We start from the raw sequence: 16,461 nt of genomic DNA, 5'->3' as shown, positions 1-16,461 counted from the left end.
ATAGTTTCCTAAATAACTTCATACCCCACTTGTTATGGCGTTTTCTTTCCATTGGGTGCGAATGCAATAATAGGTCCTTGAGATCCGCCCCATCAATGAATTTACTATAACCTAACACACAACCTCAGACTTCCAGGTCTCTTTTTTTGCCTTTTTTTACTATTCCCATTTCTCGGGATCCCAAATTAAAAGTAAAAATAGCCATACACAGGAAGCACGCCTGATGAGAATTTCAACACACTGCCTGAGAGAACACCACAAAGCATGAATGGTACTAGTGGTCTGAGGCGAGTGGTTCGAAGCTATATCTAAGGAGGAGAAAATATCTTGAAGGGGTCCTGGTATACACTGACTGTTTAGAAGGAATCTTATGTACGTTGATTACTGTCCACAAAATAAGAAAAAAATAAATCCAGAGCAAAGCACATGGTCCCTTTGCTTAGGGCGAACTAGGCGGACCAAACACACTTGGGGCTCGAGGTGATGACACACGAGGAGAAGACAGAGAGAAGGCAGTTAGCTTATAACAAAGATATTGTACCTCAAGCTAAAGTAGCTGACCCATCTTGACATCTCACAAGCAGGATAGGCAGGAGTTTTGAAGATACAACAGTTGAAGAAAGGCATTGATTTTTTTAGATCAAATTCATCAACTCATTGGTTTAATATGAAATTTCATCGAAACATTTTTTAAAAACCTGAAGGCATAGAGTCGCTATGAAAATTTTATTGGAAAAGAAAAAACATTTCTTCAAAAAGAGCAATTAGTTTTTATTTGAAACACAATATCTGACATAAGAAAAGTATTAGATTCAGAAGTTTAGGAAGCGTACTGGGTATGCATGATGGTGTTGAGGGGTTAAGAGCATAAGTCTACCTGCTTTGTCATCTATTCAAACACTTCCAGTTTATGTTCTTAACTTTGGCGTTTCTCCTGCTAAACCCATATTATTATCTACTTTTTCATTTAATGTTCATTCAGATGCCTTTCACTCAGGGACTAGTTTCAGTGGGGTGGCTGACTCCTGCACCGCTGAGTGTCTCGTCACTCCTTTACAAATGAGGACAATGTCTCCTGGTGCATTGTTTCGGCACTGGACATAAAATAACTCTCTTTCTCATGTAACTACACATGTACTGCTCCGCTACCATATCTATGAAGCACAAAGACAGCATCTAGGTTGGCATTAAAAACTCCCTCTCCTCCTTAACACTGCCCTTTCACCTGTAAAGATATTTGATTATTGGTGTGTATGCCCATTTAATGTTCCTTATTTGTAAAAAAAAAAATTTCATCAGTGTTCAAGGAGTGATAAACATTGGTATCTCTCTCCCTTAAGTAAGTGATAGCATATGGGTTAATGGATAGATTATTCTGATGTTGTTAATTGTGCATCTTTGGCAGATATGTTTTCCATGCTTTACTCCGTGACAGTTACCTGTCTATGGTGTAAAAGATTCTAATTTGCACTTTCCATGTTACAGAATAATGTCACTGATATTCAATGCATGGTAAGATTCCTTTACCTTTATTGGACTTACAGCTGTTGTCACCCACTTCTGGATTGGCAAGCCGCTGCCCTGACAGCAGTTGTGCTTAAGACACACTGTAATTGGCTAAACATAAAGTATGCAAATGAATATGGACCTTCTTTCTTACAGCTTACGTCCATAGTGGAATTGTATTTTGTCTTCCTTATGGATTTTATGTCATTGTAGACCTACCCTTAGAGTATATATTAATCATGGCTGAATTGGAAAAAATATGGAAATGAAAAAACCTATTACATAAGACAATCTTTGGGTAATAAGATCCTAAAATGTGATTGGTAATAATTTTCATATGCTATGTTTGTGGGAATTGTCTTTTACATCACCATTTATTCTGTTAAATAAATATTGAACATGTTAATAAAGACTTGTCTTAATCTTTTACTGTTCTTCTACATGAATAAAACTTTTTTTTCAGTTTCTTCCTGTTGCAAAGACATTTCACTTGGAGTAAAAGAACCATATTGTTTGTTTAAATACTGTTCTGGTTGGTTGCATCATTTATCTCATTTTTCATAATTTAGTTGTTTGCCATCAACTACTTGCCTCCTGATTATATAAATGAAGTGTTTAAGTCATTGACTTTTCTATATAACTGCAATTCTGTTCGACCGCATAACCTAGCTATAATCACCTTGTGTGAACATACTCCTGCTTTGCATTCCATCAAGTAGCTTCTAGAATCTTAGTAATCATACTTAAATGTATCAACTGTCACTTGTCTATGATGGAAAAGATGTATTGTTATAGTATGTATTATCATGGAATGGGTTACTACATATATCCTGTTGAACCCTAATGCATTCTGATCATAACTTCCCTTATAAGTGGATCTCCTCTAATAAGGAATGGGTTTGTTTGTTTTTTTACATACCCTTATGGTGTGTCGCATTAGTCATGACCTAACCAACTTCTCTGAGAAAAGATTAGGGGCAGCGATTTTTTGCCGCGAGTAGCTCGAGAAATGGGCAACGGATCAAAAAACATAATTTCCGGTCTGTACTGGTTTCTTCATTTTAAAAAGTATCACTATAGACATTCACAAAAATGGCAAAAGAACCCTCAGTAGTGTATTTTTAATGGATAACTTCAAGTACATGTATAACTCATTTCCATATATGGAATACGTAATCTGCCCATTATAGGAAATTACTTAAAGAAACTTTTAGAAGAGTTTATTTAGGAATGAAATCCTTATGTTGGCTTGTGTGGTGTGGTGAAAATATAGCGAAGATGTTTATGGGATATGCTTCGCTTGAGTCTGATTTTTTAGATATATTTCGTGAGAATTAATTAGAGCTGGCTTCTTTTCTGGGTTATTGAAGAAGAAGGTTATCTAAAGAAGCCAGCAAAACTATTGTCTAAGAAGAAGGACACATCTTATCTTGAATCTTATTTTAGAATTTTATAGAAGGTGACATGCACTTCATGGGTTGGAGTTATCTCCTTCAATAATTTTCTTTGATTCCAGGCAGACAACTATTGCAGTGCATAGTGGAAAGGTCATTGGTCACCCAGCTCCAGATGGCGATGGTGCTGAAGGTTCCGAAGCAAAGAAACACAGCACACTGTGAGTTGGGTTATTCATGTTTTTCCCCATGTATTAATGTATTTTCACGTGTAAAAATCACAGAAGTCAGATCTGCATTGTTTTCTAAATATTTTGTGCAATTGGAGGATTTCATGAACGAAGTTAGAACAGGAGTTATTTTTATCTAGCTTTATGGATTCTATTATGTGTTATAGCGACTCACCACTTTACTCATGCGATTTGAAACATGCTCTCACATGTACGTCTGCTTGTGCAAGTACATGTCCCATGTAAATCGAGCGTCAGGAAGGCTAAAGCAGTTTCGAAATACATAAGTCATTATAATGTGAAGAAGGAACAAAAGAGGATGCATAACACTTCATCTACATCCACGTGTTACACCTCAAGCTGCCTCTTTAAGCATGTGGCTGGCGTTAGGTTGGAAATGTTGCTTTTGTTTTTGGAATAGTTTGCTTAGATAAGTTTCTAATTTTATCTTTCTCGCAAACCACACATTACACATGTCATTTTGTACAACGACTATTTATTTCCAAAAAAAATTATTACACTGGTAGTGTTGCTTAATGACATTGGAGACAGCGTACACATGGCTTTGGTGCTTCAAGAAGTGTTTGCTGCCCCTGATGTCTCTCTGCACCGTCCCATGACATCAGAGGTCTCACTTTCCTCGTGTGCAAATGTACTCATGGAGTGCCGCTGGATCTACACATATATGTATCCTGTCAGCCGCCTCTAATGTGTTTGGCAGGTGGTGATCAATCATGCATGTGCATGCAAGAGGACCCCTATACGCACACCATATGTTCATATACAACTACATCATGTGCAAAAAGATAGATTTTTCTCTTGACCTTAGTGGTAATGTCATTAATGTGAAGAAGGAACAAAAGAGGACCCATAACACTTCATCTACATCCTCGTGTTACACCTCAAGCTGCCTCTTTAAGCATGTGGCTGGTGTTAGGTCACTAGCCTTTTGCAAATAAGGAAATGATCTGCAGTTTTAAGGAAATTTATTGAAGAAACTATTAGAAGAGCGTATTTAGGAATGAAATCCGTGTGTGGGCTTTTGTGGTGTGGTGAAGATTTAGCGGATATGTTTATGGGTTATTCATTATAGTCCTTTATTGCTCTGAGGAAAAACAAATTCCCATACCTATCCGTTAAGAGGACGCAGTACACCCCTATATTTCATGCTTCTACACGTTCCGTTCTTATACAGTTGATTTTGCTTGTACAGGCATGCGGTTTTCGATATATTCAAGGAAAAGTATGTAGCTTAGTCGGTATCTTATTTTTATTTTTTTCTAAATGATACAACTATGCAAGGCGCTGTTGGAAATAATGGGTATTTTCGGGAATCTCTGTGGAACATTGAATCCATTAATGACGTTTATTCTTACGCATCAAATTTTAGTCAGATGTTTATGGTTAACACACCAAATCTCGTGGCCAATACTTTTCAGATAAGTGCGTAATTAAGGAATGAAAAACGAGAGTTTTGAGTGATTTCAGTCCCAAAACGGGCATCAATGGCAGCAGCCGCAGTCATCTTAGTTCTCACTTCTCTCGCCCCGAGCGCTGTCAGAAATAGAACGGATTGCTTTCTTATGCTATTCACTGAGTCTAGACTGTTGCAAAGACCTTGAAAGAGGTCCTAGAGGGATGGGAGGGGAAATTTTCCCCTCCGTGGCCGGTGTGCATGAGGAACATACGGAACGTCTTCAGTGTGTGCCACCCGTGCCACCGCATTCGTGCAACAGTGCTTGAAATCATTCAGATGCCGACAGCCAAACAACGCCAAAAAAAGGGGCGAAGTGATAAAAAATTGAATATGTCTGCCCCAAGAAAACGAAGAAAGGGTCAAAACCTAGCAAAGTGGAGGGAAGAACGAAGGTAAAGTATAAGTTTCTGCTATGAGGAAAAAAGTCGCGTTCGTCGTGATTAAGGAATTATGCATGTTTATTTAATCCTGAATAGAATTGCTAGTTTAATTATCTGAATTATTTTCTATTTCAATCATAATTACAGAAAATCAAATAACAGTGAGATGGAAAGAGACTCACAATCAGATGTTGGCGATTATCCGCCTTTTATTCTCTTTTCTTTAACTCTGGTGCAGTATCCCAACAATTACCGGGAAACTACTAACCTGTCCCCATCGGGTAACACTCCATTCGGAAAAGCAACCAGAAACTGTAAATTACCTCGAACGAAAAGACCAGGGAGTGAAACAGGATTTCATCAGGACTTTTCTAAGTCCGTAAGGGCAGCATTTTCGTTGTCATTCGTGTGGCATATTTGAGAATGGGCAAGAGTGAGCTAGCGTGCTAGTTTTATTTAAGAAAAAAACAAGAATGGGTCATAGAGAAACATATGAAGGCATGACACCTTCATTGTATCATTTAATGCCTACTTAAAAATTGTTCGCGTAGGTATGGAGGTGTCAGAGAATGAGATGCAGACGGAAAGAAGGTTGAAAAAACTTGCAATAACTATCAATGAATTTTCAGATATCCAATAAGCCAGGAAAGTTAAGGTTGGGGAAATGATTCGTATCGCGACAACTGAGAATTATATGAATATTCCCGGCCGACTACCCACCAATTGCCAGGACTAAGTCTGCTTGAGATAAGTAATTTCTCCCAAAGTCGCACAAACTTTTCCCAGGCGATCCCCCCCACGATCGCCCCGACATCTTCCGCCCGGGGGCCCGTCAAAACCGGGTCAGCCCTTAAAACATCTGTCTCTTTCTCATTCAATAACTAGGCTCTGCTCTTCCGAATACGATGCGGTGCGAAACCCCGACGTTTCTAAGGCCTGCGTGCTTCGTTGGTTTAAAGGATTTCTCGAGTCGCTTTGCCCAAATGGCCAAAATTCCCGGGCCGAGGCACGGAGACCCTCGCGCGACCCGTCTCGCCACTTCCCCATCGATCCTCGCCAGCCGGTGAGAGTCGAGTGACTCCACATAGCAGTCAAAACGCCAATGCAAGGGGAATTCCACTCACGACCACACCGACGTCGAATTCCCTTGAGAAGAATAGATTATTGAGGACGGATGGCTTATGTGAGTAGATGCCTATCATATTGTTTGATGATTTTAATAATGATATATCTCTTGTAATAGATGGTTGATAAAATCGTCAAACAATACACACGAAAACGGAAAAAGAAGCGCCAATTTTCTTCTGAAAAGCTTGTATCTCGTGTGACATGCCATTAATAACGCTTGTTTGTATGCTAAAGCCCATTGCAAGAACCAAATACTCCAACAGTGCTTCAACCATGACAGGTTACAGCATTCCACCTCATAGCCCTCAACGAGGGACCTCTTGATGTCTCTATTGAACTCCAAAACGTCAGATGTGGAGAAAATTACTTCATCCATTATTCACAACTGAGATTTACCATATACATCAGTATTCGCTTCACAAAATTGCTGAAAACACATCCGTTTCGCACACCGCTAGGCTGTAGCATTAGTAAACAAACCGGCCGATCCTCCACGTCTCATTTCTGAAATTGGCCACCAGATGTCAGCTACTTTGATTCCTGTTGCCAATAAACAGAAATTGAAGTTGTATCTTATATTCAAGCCAACATTATTTTGTAATCCTCATTGGTATTATTGATTTTGCTGCAATATTTACCTTGTCGCCAAGGTTTTTCCAATCACTACAGCTGATACAACTCCACTACGAAAGCTTTTCGGATTCATAACGTCTGAATAAGTAAGTACTATTAAGCACAAATTCAACAGGAAAATAGAATATTATTTTTATGCTACAAAAATGATATTTTTCGTTCCCAAGTCTCTTTTCTGTGGTTTTATTTTGGTATCTAAGTATTTCAGATTCACAGCATGTGTGCGATCTGGCCCGAGGGACCAAAAAATGTGCGCGTAGGGCTGAGGCACGACCGTGGCTGAGGGCCCCCGGTTACGATAAGGCGAGGACACCTTCCAGCGAATATGGATTTATTTCCTCCGTGACTTCCGAGGAAGCGCATTGCAAAATTCTGCGTCCATACGCTCTCAGCTTTCCATGAATACGGATAAAAAAACTCAAAGTGACACCCATGCTGAAAGTAAAAGGGCTCTGATGAGAAAGGGTAATTGACCGTCGAGTATCGCTACTGTCAGGGTGCACACCCACCCAAGTGTGCGAGTGAATTCCCGTTGGCGACGGCCACGGGAGAGTGAGAGAGGAGGAGGAGCGAGAGCTTGCAGAAGCAACGCCCGCCTCATTTCCTCAAAGAGGAACACACTGAAGATAATAAACCCTAGTCAAAAACCCCGATGCAAGGATGGATTGTCTGAGACGACTCCACCGGCCGACAAGAGAACTATCTCCAAACTCAGACCCTCAGACGGCCTCGAGGGAGGAGAAAAATTTGTCCCACGTCCTCTTAAGCAATAGGGTAGTTTCCTTCATCAAAGAAACCGAAAGGTATTGATTGCGATTTGTTACCCACCATTACTGTATTCATAATATGCAAATGATTTCGTTTTAGAAATACCGGTTTAGACGAATGGCAATGGTCCATTTTTATCCTCATTTGAAAAGGGCCAGATTGGCGCCCATGCGATGCCACTCCACGTGACGTCACAGGGACCTAGTTTCTACACGAGAGGATAGGAGTTATACATCGTCTGAGGTTACCAATGCATGCATGAGGCACAGAGCTCAGGGAAACATCTCATAATAATCACACATTAAAACTGGCTAAGGTCGGAAAGTTTTCTTCGTTTGATAAGGTATTAATTAACATTTTTTAAGCCAAGCGCTACCATCCAGCAAGGTACTCAGCTACCCGCTAGCATCCTGCGTCCTATCAGCGCTCAGAGCCTCGATCAAGGTCACCTCACAAGGCGGGAGGGGGAACCAGAAATACGTCACACGGAGAGATATCCTTACCCGTCGCGTTTTCGCGCGCTTGAAATTTTTCACTTTTCATTTAATCGTGAAAAATAGATATCGTCATTTAAAAATCTCAAAGCGTGAAATACGTACTCCAGGAGTAATAATCATCCGATATAGGCAATAAAAAAATAATAGGAAACCACCCTATTGATCTCCCGTTGGTAGTGACTGCTGGGAGCCGCTCTGGGCGACCGAAGCCGATCGTTTTTTCCCCCTGCCGGAGTTCACATACTACTCAATTGCGGAACAACTAGAAGATGTAGGGACTTGCGGTTTTCTTTATTGTATTTAGGAGACTTGTATTTACATAAATGAAGGAAATAAATAGTAATATGTCCTCAGGTGATCGAGAAAAGCAAGTTGGACTTTGGTCAATTATAACTTGCCTCCAAGCTAAAAGATAAGAATTTTTAAACCGTCAATCTGTGGCTACACTTTTCTTCCACAACCACCTTGAGACCCACAGTTCTATGTCAATTTGCGTGGCCTAAAAATGCTTCTACCGTGGAGTTCTGCAGGCCCAAAACGGCGACACAGGGCGTGAATCGGGCCAATTGGAATTTCTTACTTCCCCTCACCCCGCACCGCCCTCCCAACTACGGCAACGTCGCAGAAAGTGGAATGATATCTCGCGCCCGCCCGTCTCGCCGACGCGCCGAGACGAAGCGAGTATTTGGTTACCTATCGTTTTAAAGTGAGGTGGGTGAGGTCGAAGAAAAGCGAATGAAATTCGCTTGGCCTCCCCGAGTTGTGGGGTGTAAAGGCTACTGCATGAGAAGCGGAGAGGAACACTCCCCTCAGCTGTCTAGCCCGCCCTCCCACCTGTGTTAGAGGTGCGACTGCCGTGACTTCTCAGCTTCTTCGCTTTTCTCCACTTTTCGTGAGGATCCGGTAAAAGAGAGCAGTCGCGTCTGTCAGTTGAATATCTGCTGTTTCAGTGGTTGTGTGTCTGAAAATGAGCTGAAGATATGGCGAAACGAAAGGATAAGGGTTACAGGAAAAAGAGAAGGACTATCGCAATACGGAAGTAAGTCACCGTATTATCCTGCATCCTCTTTACCTGCACAATTTCCCCATTAACAAAAAACAAAGCTTAGAGACGGTAACATTTTTTGGCGGAAAATGCGACTAATTAATAGCTTAATTTGTTCAAATAGGCAATAATTTATCATTATACAATCTTAGGCCGTGTCCCAATGCACCCGGTTATGCACCCTTCGTGCTCTTGCTGACGTCACGTTCAGGTAGTGACGTCAGGGAAGGGTCGTCCCAATACGCGTAGTGCAGGGTTTGAAGGGCGTGAGGATTGAAGGGTACGAGAAAGGTACCAACGTGCTCTTCGACGGGCGGCGGTGACGGTAGGATCGGAGATAACAACGCCGGAAGAATGTTTTAAGCATCTAAAATTATTCATACCTATTTAAGTGAAAATTGTTTAATCAAATTTACGGAAGTTTTCATAATAATTATAAGGACTAAAGTGTAATATTCGGACTAACGTCCATTCCGTGATGGCTGGCGTAATGGCAATGGTGTGTATATTCGTGTAATCTTAACAAGTTAATCCTGTGGAGTAATTTAAAGTTTTTTCGAATATATTGCATTTGTAACGCTAATAATAAACGAAGATAATATTTTTTAATTGCGTCTTCTGTGCTATGTCCTATTATATTCTCACACTGTGAAGGAGTAGTATACAAATGAGGTTTTCAGGCCAAAATATTTTTTACTAAGTACTCACCAGCTTATACGATGTTCCGTTTGGGTCAAAATAGCTCCAAGGCTGTCTGGAAGCGTCGACAATCCCTCCTCCATAACCTTGAACGTCTAGACTCTCCGCCCAACCCACCCCCACAAAATCGACGAACTCGTCAAGGTTAAAGTGGGACGGGAGGTTCCGCCCAACCCACCCCGACGAAGTCGACGAACCAATCAAGGTTCAAGTGGTGTGGGGAACCTACCATATATAAGCGAGTACAGGAGGATGCGAGCTCATTCGTCGTCACCATGAACACCAGAACAGCCGCTCTGCATAGACATCCCGAGGCTTACCTTGAGGGTACTGAGCTCGTGGTGGAGAGGCAGTCAGATTCTGATACTTACATCATCTACATCCCTCATCGGGGCACAGATTTTGTGCTCACGGTACTTTTTAACGCGGAGTACTGTTGTGTATTCCGACATCAGAACAAGAAAATTGAAGTGGTTGGACAGAAGGTGACTTTCTCCGGCTTCCGAAATGAAGCAGGGGCGATCGTGGAGAGATTTAATGTAACCAGTCAGGATAACATTACCGATCCGGGGAAGCGACGCCTGGCGGAAGAGCAGCGCCCGATCATCTGGTTGGATGTGCACGAGTGCTACCAACCTCAATTCCATTTAAAGGCAAAGGGAGGAGGAGGAATGATTCAAAGTGATTGTGTTGATGGTGCAAAACCTGTGTGTTACACGGACCATATACAATCAAAAGTGAGATACGGTACCACGGACGCTATTATAGGTACTCGTCTGCATGTTATGAAGTTTATACTTAAACTTGAGAAAGATGTGGATATTTATTGAATAAAAAAAAAACTTACTATTTAAATTGTTGTTGTGATTTATCCTTCAAAAAATAAAAGACCAAGGTAAAAATAAATAGATATTTATTACAATAAATTTTACATAATCATCCACACACGGATGAGTTGGTTATATTATTCACCATATTCACAGTTTCATAGTTCATATCACCACCTCCACTAATGTTATATTGTTCTTGAAATAGTTGAACAGCATGTCTGAGCGCTGACAATCCTCCAGCACTCTCATTTAAGTAATCATACTCTAGTAAATATCCCACAATGCAATCGTACCTTCTCATTTGCACAAAATTGTAAATGATTAAAGAAAACGTGACCAAGAAAAGAAACGGGACAATACAATTTACTATAAAATCTAACATACTTTATTTTTTTCACACCAATCAGCCAGCTTAAAACAATTCTTTCTAGCACACTGCTGATTTCCATCCATATGATTTTCAATTAAACATCCCTCATTTGTAGTTAATCTTTTTAACGAGGGACAACCATAAAGTTCCAGATTGACCACACAAATTCCCTTGGGAAGAAAACGGGTTAAGTAAGACGCCTTTTGCGCACCCTTGGTGAATAGTATTTTGTACTGCTTTGTATAGTTGTACAGTATGCTCTCCAAATCCTGATAATCTACGTCTCCAGAATATTCAGTCAAGCCGTGATAGTTATTTCTCAGCCAGTATGTCTCTTTTGTAGAAAGCAGTCTCGGTGGTAATTTAAATAACCACGTATTACAACATTTATTCTGTACAGCAATGATTGCCAACTCCTTGACGATAAAATCTCCTTTGCTGTCCGAGAATCCTTGAAATTCGATAATGGCGCTCATCGCGATGTATGTTCAACTTACAAGGTTTTTACACCCAATGCCAGGGGTTGAACTTACATCAAGACTCTCTAACTTACAGAACTCTCATTCGTGCCAGAGGTTAAAAAGCCTTTCACTCACACACAGGCTATTCATCAGCCAAACCATATGTTATGAGTGCCATCTCTAATTCAAGTCGTTCAAAATCACAATCTGTGATGTTCTTTGCTAGTTTGGTGGCGAGAAAATGTCTCACTTTGTCACGACCAACCGACAGTTTCTGGAGGAAAAGATCTATCAGCTTGAAGAGTTTCACAAATGCAAACCACTCATCTTCCTTTAAGTTAAAAGTTTTTTTAATAACCAAATGCGTCTTCCCAAAGTAATTTGCATACGTCAAACAGGAAGTTAAAAAATGCTTTTCTCCTTCGTAAAAGAACAAAGCAACATCCTTTTCACAGTTCAAGATACTTTTCCACTCGCTTTGTGAAAAAATCACACTTTTCTTTCCAACTTGATTAAATTGCACGACTGATTGAAAGTCACTGCTGGGATCGTATCCAATACACACACTTTTTGTCTTTCCACTGTTCAAGTAATACACAGTTTGAAGCACTAAATTCTTAAAGTCGTGGAATGAAGCAGAAATGGGTTGTTCAACGGGCCTCTTTCTTTTCACCGGTGAAGGTCCTGATGTCTCCGACGTCTGCATGACGACTGATGTATGACAAGCAATGAAACTGCTTAAGAGGAGGAGGATGACGATGGAGGAGGGGTGGGGGAACAGTCATCAGAGCATGGATCAACTTCCGCCTTGAGACGGTTGTACTGAAACCATTGCGCTAATGAATGTGCATCTCTCAATGCGCAGGTACTATTGCGCAACTTGTGACAAGGATTGAGGCAGGAATAGGCAGGAAAGGAGCATTTTTCGGGAGGAGGACAGTGTAATTCTTTCTCGAGAGAGATGAAAGTACGCCCCGTGAGATCGGTCAGGAACTCACACTCTGCTTCAGTGTATGCATAAAGCGCCATTGCACCCTCAGTCAAAGCTTCCAAGGTGGATGAAAGTTCCACGTGAGATATGAATCCCTCGTTAAAGGAAGTCTCATCACGTTGTAGGGGGTCTGCAAAACGAAGTTTCTTTCCTCCAGCCACGAGCTTTCCATGTTTCTTGAAACTGCCCCAAAATAGACGGTTTGAATCTACATCAACTGCTGCAAGCTCCGTCACTCCTCCTTGGTTGAAAGTTATAGATACTACGATCTGCATTCTGCGACTGCTTCTTCTCAAATAATCACCTCCTCCTTCTGCTCATCATATTTATTCGGGAACAGCACCGCTGAGCCCTGGGATGACATTTGGTCCACCTCAGCTGGTTGAAGGTTTGTCGAAACAGCTTCAGGACTCGACAGTCGTTGAGATGAGGGGTGGTGTGATGAAAGTGTCTAAGGAATTTGTGTAGTGGTTGACCTAAAGATTTACTAGCAGTATAGAGACAACAATATTCACCGCAAATATCCGAACGAAAGCTTTGGATTTGAATGTGATTGCAAGTGACTGAGAATGGTTTTAAAAATTTTAAAATGTTTGGGATAAAAGGAGGTAGACCGTACGAATCAAAATATTCGGCCAAATGACTGTGTAAACAGACTGCAACCCAGTGTGAACCCGGCAATGTAGATGGATCTAAATTTATTATGTAAACTCCATTTCGTGGTGATTTCGGTAACCTATCGGATGCGTAAACTCCACGGAATATATTGAGTGGTCTTAGTAACCTGTTGATTTGAATTCCATCCATGACTAAAAGTTTGTGATAATGTTTCTGTTTTTATCAATTTCCAATGTTGCATCATACTCTGAGAAAAGTAAACACGTGACCGTTCTCGATAATTCATTCTCAAACCTCGCTTCTATTCTCACAACTCCTCTATCTCCAAGACTTATATAATTCTCGTTTCCAGAATCATCAGGTGTTAAATCAAAAATTAGCATAAAATAACCATGCCCGAACATGTCGTAAGTGATTTGATTACCTCTATTGTAATGCTTAATACCACTGCCTGAGAATATCGTATCATACGCACGTGCCCAATACTTTTTACTTGAAAAATTGCATTGTAATCCCTCGGAAGGAATTTGCACACCGTTCACAAAGAGGGAAAAATTCTCGAGCGAATAGTGAGAGAGAGCAAATGGATTCTTATTCAAACCTCCAGCGTAAGCTTCATTATCCACCATTGCAAAAATAATTGTATTAGGTATTCGACCCACGATCGCATTGTCGAGGCTCAAAGTTCGCCCACCTGAAGGAACAGTAAAAGTTTTCAACTCGGTACGTTTGTAGTGATATTTCGCATTATTACTGGCTAAAATTTTATTGTGTGCAACTAAAATGGATGGGTTGATATCGAAATGTTGAACGTATAAAGTTGCGTCTAAAATCTTCAATAGCCCATCTCCACCCATAAGATAGAAAGCATGATTAGATAACAATAGTCTTATACCGATATCCACTCGATCCAGCATCAGTTCGGATTGATTGAATACGTCAACATGCAATTTACCATACAACTCTACCTCGGCACTATTATTGAACCACTCCTTACGCTTGCTAAAACCTGCATTTGAGGCATCTGTCTTATTGATGTCATCCCCCGTATCCAGTTCCCAACCCACATTTCGCAAATGTGTTCTGCTCGCATCAGTACCATAATTCAAAGAATTTTCCAAGTAGCTCCTATAATGGTAATTATCCTCCGACGGAGTGACCAACGTCCCATTGAAATAAACGTTACACTGTTCGAAGAGAGAGTGCAAAATATTGTTAACTACTCCTGGCTGATTCGTGTCAGAGCTAGCGTAATCATTCCCGTCTTTTTTACAAAGTTTCACTTTAAGTCTTAGATATATGCTATTCAAATCCTTGTACGCATCCCCAGAGTCTTTGATCAGGAATTCTATGACAGACCGATTATCTAGCGAAGAAATGGGTTTATAGGATACGAGTCTTTTTGCTAAGATGTTATTTTGGACGGGAGGATTGGGTTGGAATAAATCCAACGAAGACAGCATGTGCTCAGCCATTATCGTGAAAAGATATCTCCTCCTCCAGCGACCTTCTTTCCTCCTCGCCTTCTCGATGACTGTCGCTTTTTACGTCCACCGCTATGTTTTATTTTATTAAGCCTTGGACGTTTCGCGATTCTCAACCCACCTCCAGACATGCCTTTTATCTTTTCCTCAGCCTTTCGTTTCAAGTTCTGACCAGCCTCGTTTATTCTACTGCGCAGTATCTCCTTAACCGGTTTCGTTCCAAGGTCTCCGAGAGCTGCTGCCCCAGCGCTCGCGGCTTCCTTACCAACAGTCTTAAGCCCACTAAAAAGCAAAGGTTTCGCGAATCGCCAGAGACCAGCGAGGAAACTCCCGATACCCCTCCCCTTTTGCACCCTAAAAGAGGCTCTATACAAAGGTCCAATCTCTCCCCCCACCTGCTTGGAATAATAGCTGTAATATCGATCCATCGTCGGTGCCATCTCGTCGTAAAATGATGTACTAACGTGAATCAATTCTTTTTTATAAAGTGTAACACCACTATAGAGCTTTGCTCCCCACTATGAAAAGAAATCGCTTCACCGAGTTTATCACTCAATAGAATTTCCACACTCTCGATATTGTTTTTCTCGACGGGGTAATAGTAAATAGGATTGAACGTTTGATATTCTCCAATTTTCGAATTCAAGATGCGGATGCAACGACTCACAGTGTCTCCGACTAATTGAGGTTTCACTATATCTGTGTAAACGTAAAGATTTTTTGAGGAGTTTGTAATACCTCTTTTTTCTCTTTTTCCTATATTATCCTTAGCGCTAATCTCTGCTCTTGCCCCATCAACGATTTCAGCTAGCTCATCATCTGTCAACGTTGAATCTTTAAATGATAATCTAATAAGAACAGCTGATAATAACAATAGGTCATTTTTTATCTTTTCCTTGCCTTTTCCACTAAAGCCCGACAAAGTTTTATTGAATAAGCTGGTAAACGATTCATACGTTCCTGGAGACAATGAGTATTTTACTCCGCTCGCTGAAATTTGCACAGACCGTGGTAATATGCGTTCATCAACTCCAACCTGATTAATCCTTACACTCAATCTATCAATATAGCGCATTACTTCATTTGAAATGTAAGTTTGTTTTCGTGCGCTGGAGGCAATGTATGGCCTTGCAAATGCCACCGCAATGCTGTCATAAGTACCAATGGGAATTGTAAAGTATGAATCATCTTGAAGTTTCACATTTATAACTTCTTTATCCCCTCGAACTAATCCCTCTTCAGTCCGGGTCCTATTATCCTTAGGAGTCAATTCGTCTGCTCCGCGAGAAGCTGGGGTAAAGTTATCGATAACGGTAGGTGTGTCTTCGGGAGCTTTTTTTACCTCAATAGGAGGAATAGAAATTTCAGCAGGTGTATCTTCGGGGGCTTTATTTACCTCAATAGATGGAATGGAAATCTCAGCAAGACCTACATACCACTCGTTATTGTCTAAATCGATGCGATGACTCAACTTTGTACGATAATGAGCTATCGTATTTCTCGGGAAAAAATCCCTCGAGCTGTCGCTGGGGAGTGTGAGATAAAATTCATTCATACCTTATGAACGGAAGAAGCACGAATCCACGAGTTAAAAGACGATGGGTATCCGTCCCACTTGATAAAGTACTCTAAATTAGAACCACTCCCCCGACGTCTCAAAATTTTCTCAATCCTGTACTCCGTGTCGGGAGACACGTTGACTTTTACTAATTCCTCTGCATAGAAACCTCCTTTTATATCCTCCCCGTTCAAATCTTTCAATTCATACGTCGGTATTGGTTTTGCTCGATCAATGTTTGAAACTTGAAATATCTCCTTAGTATAATTTGGTGTGTATCCTTTGGCGAATGGAAGCCTCTCTTTGCTGATTCTCACGTAATCATCCTTATTGAATGTTACATTCACCTTTCTTAAGCTTTTTCTCCGACTGACAATGACAAATGCATTTTT

General features: G+C 40.8%; 1 protein-coding gene across 5 annotated transcripts in view; it reads left to right on the top strand.

Moving 5' to 3' along the window:
• The window catches only part of LOC124166949, a 127,068-nt gene that overhangs the window by 62,141 nt on the left and 48,466 nt on the right, over nucleotides 1–16,461 (top strand). For all 5 annotated transcript variants that reach the window (XM_046544670.1, XM_046544672.1, XM_046544671.1 and 2 more), the window contains one exon: nucleotides 3,023–3,121. In XM_046544670.1, the coding sequence (XP_046400626.1) occupies nucleotides 3,023–3,121 (99 nt within the window). The remainder of the gene's footprint in view (nucleotides 1–3,022; nucleotides 3,122–16,461) is intronic.

The sequence above is a fragment of the Ischnura elegans genome, chromosome 10 (genome assembly GCF_921293095.1).
Source record: "Ischnura elegans chromosome 10, ioIscEleg1.1, whole genome shotgun sequence".
Classification (NCBI taxonomy): domain Eukaryota; kingdom Metazoa; phylum Arthropoda; class Insecta; order Odonata; family Coenagrionidae; genus Ischnura; species Ischnura elegans.
The sequence above is the reverse complement of the archived record's forward strand: the minus strand, read 5'-3'. Positions and strand labels throughout refer to the sequence as shown.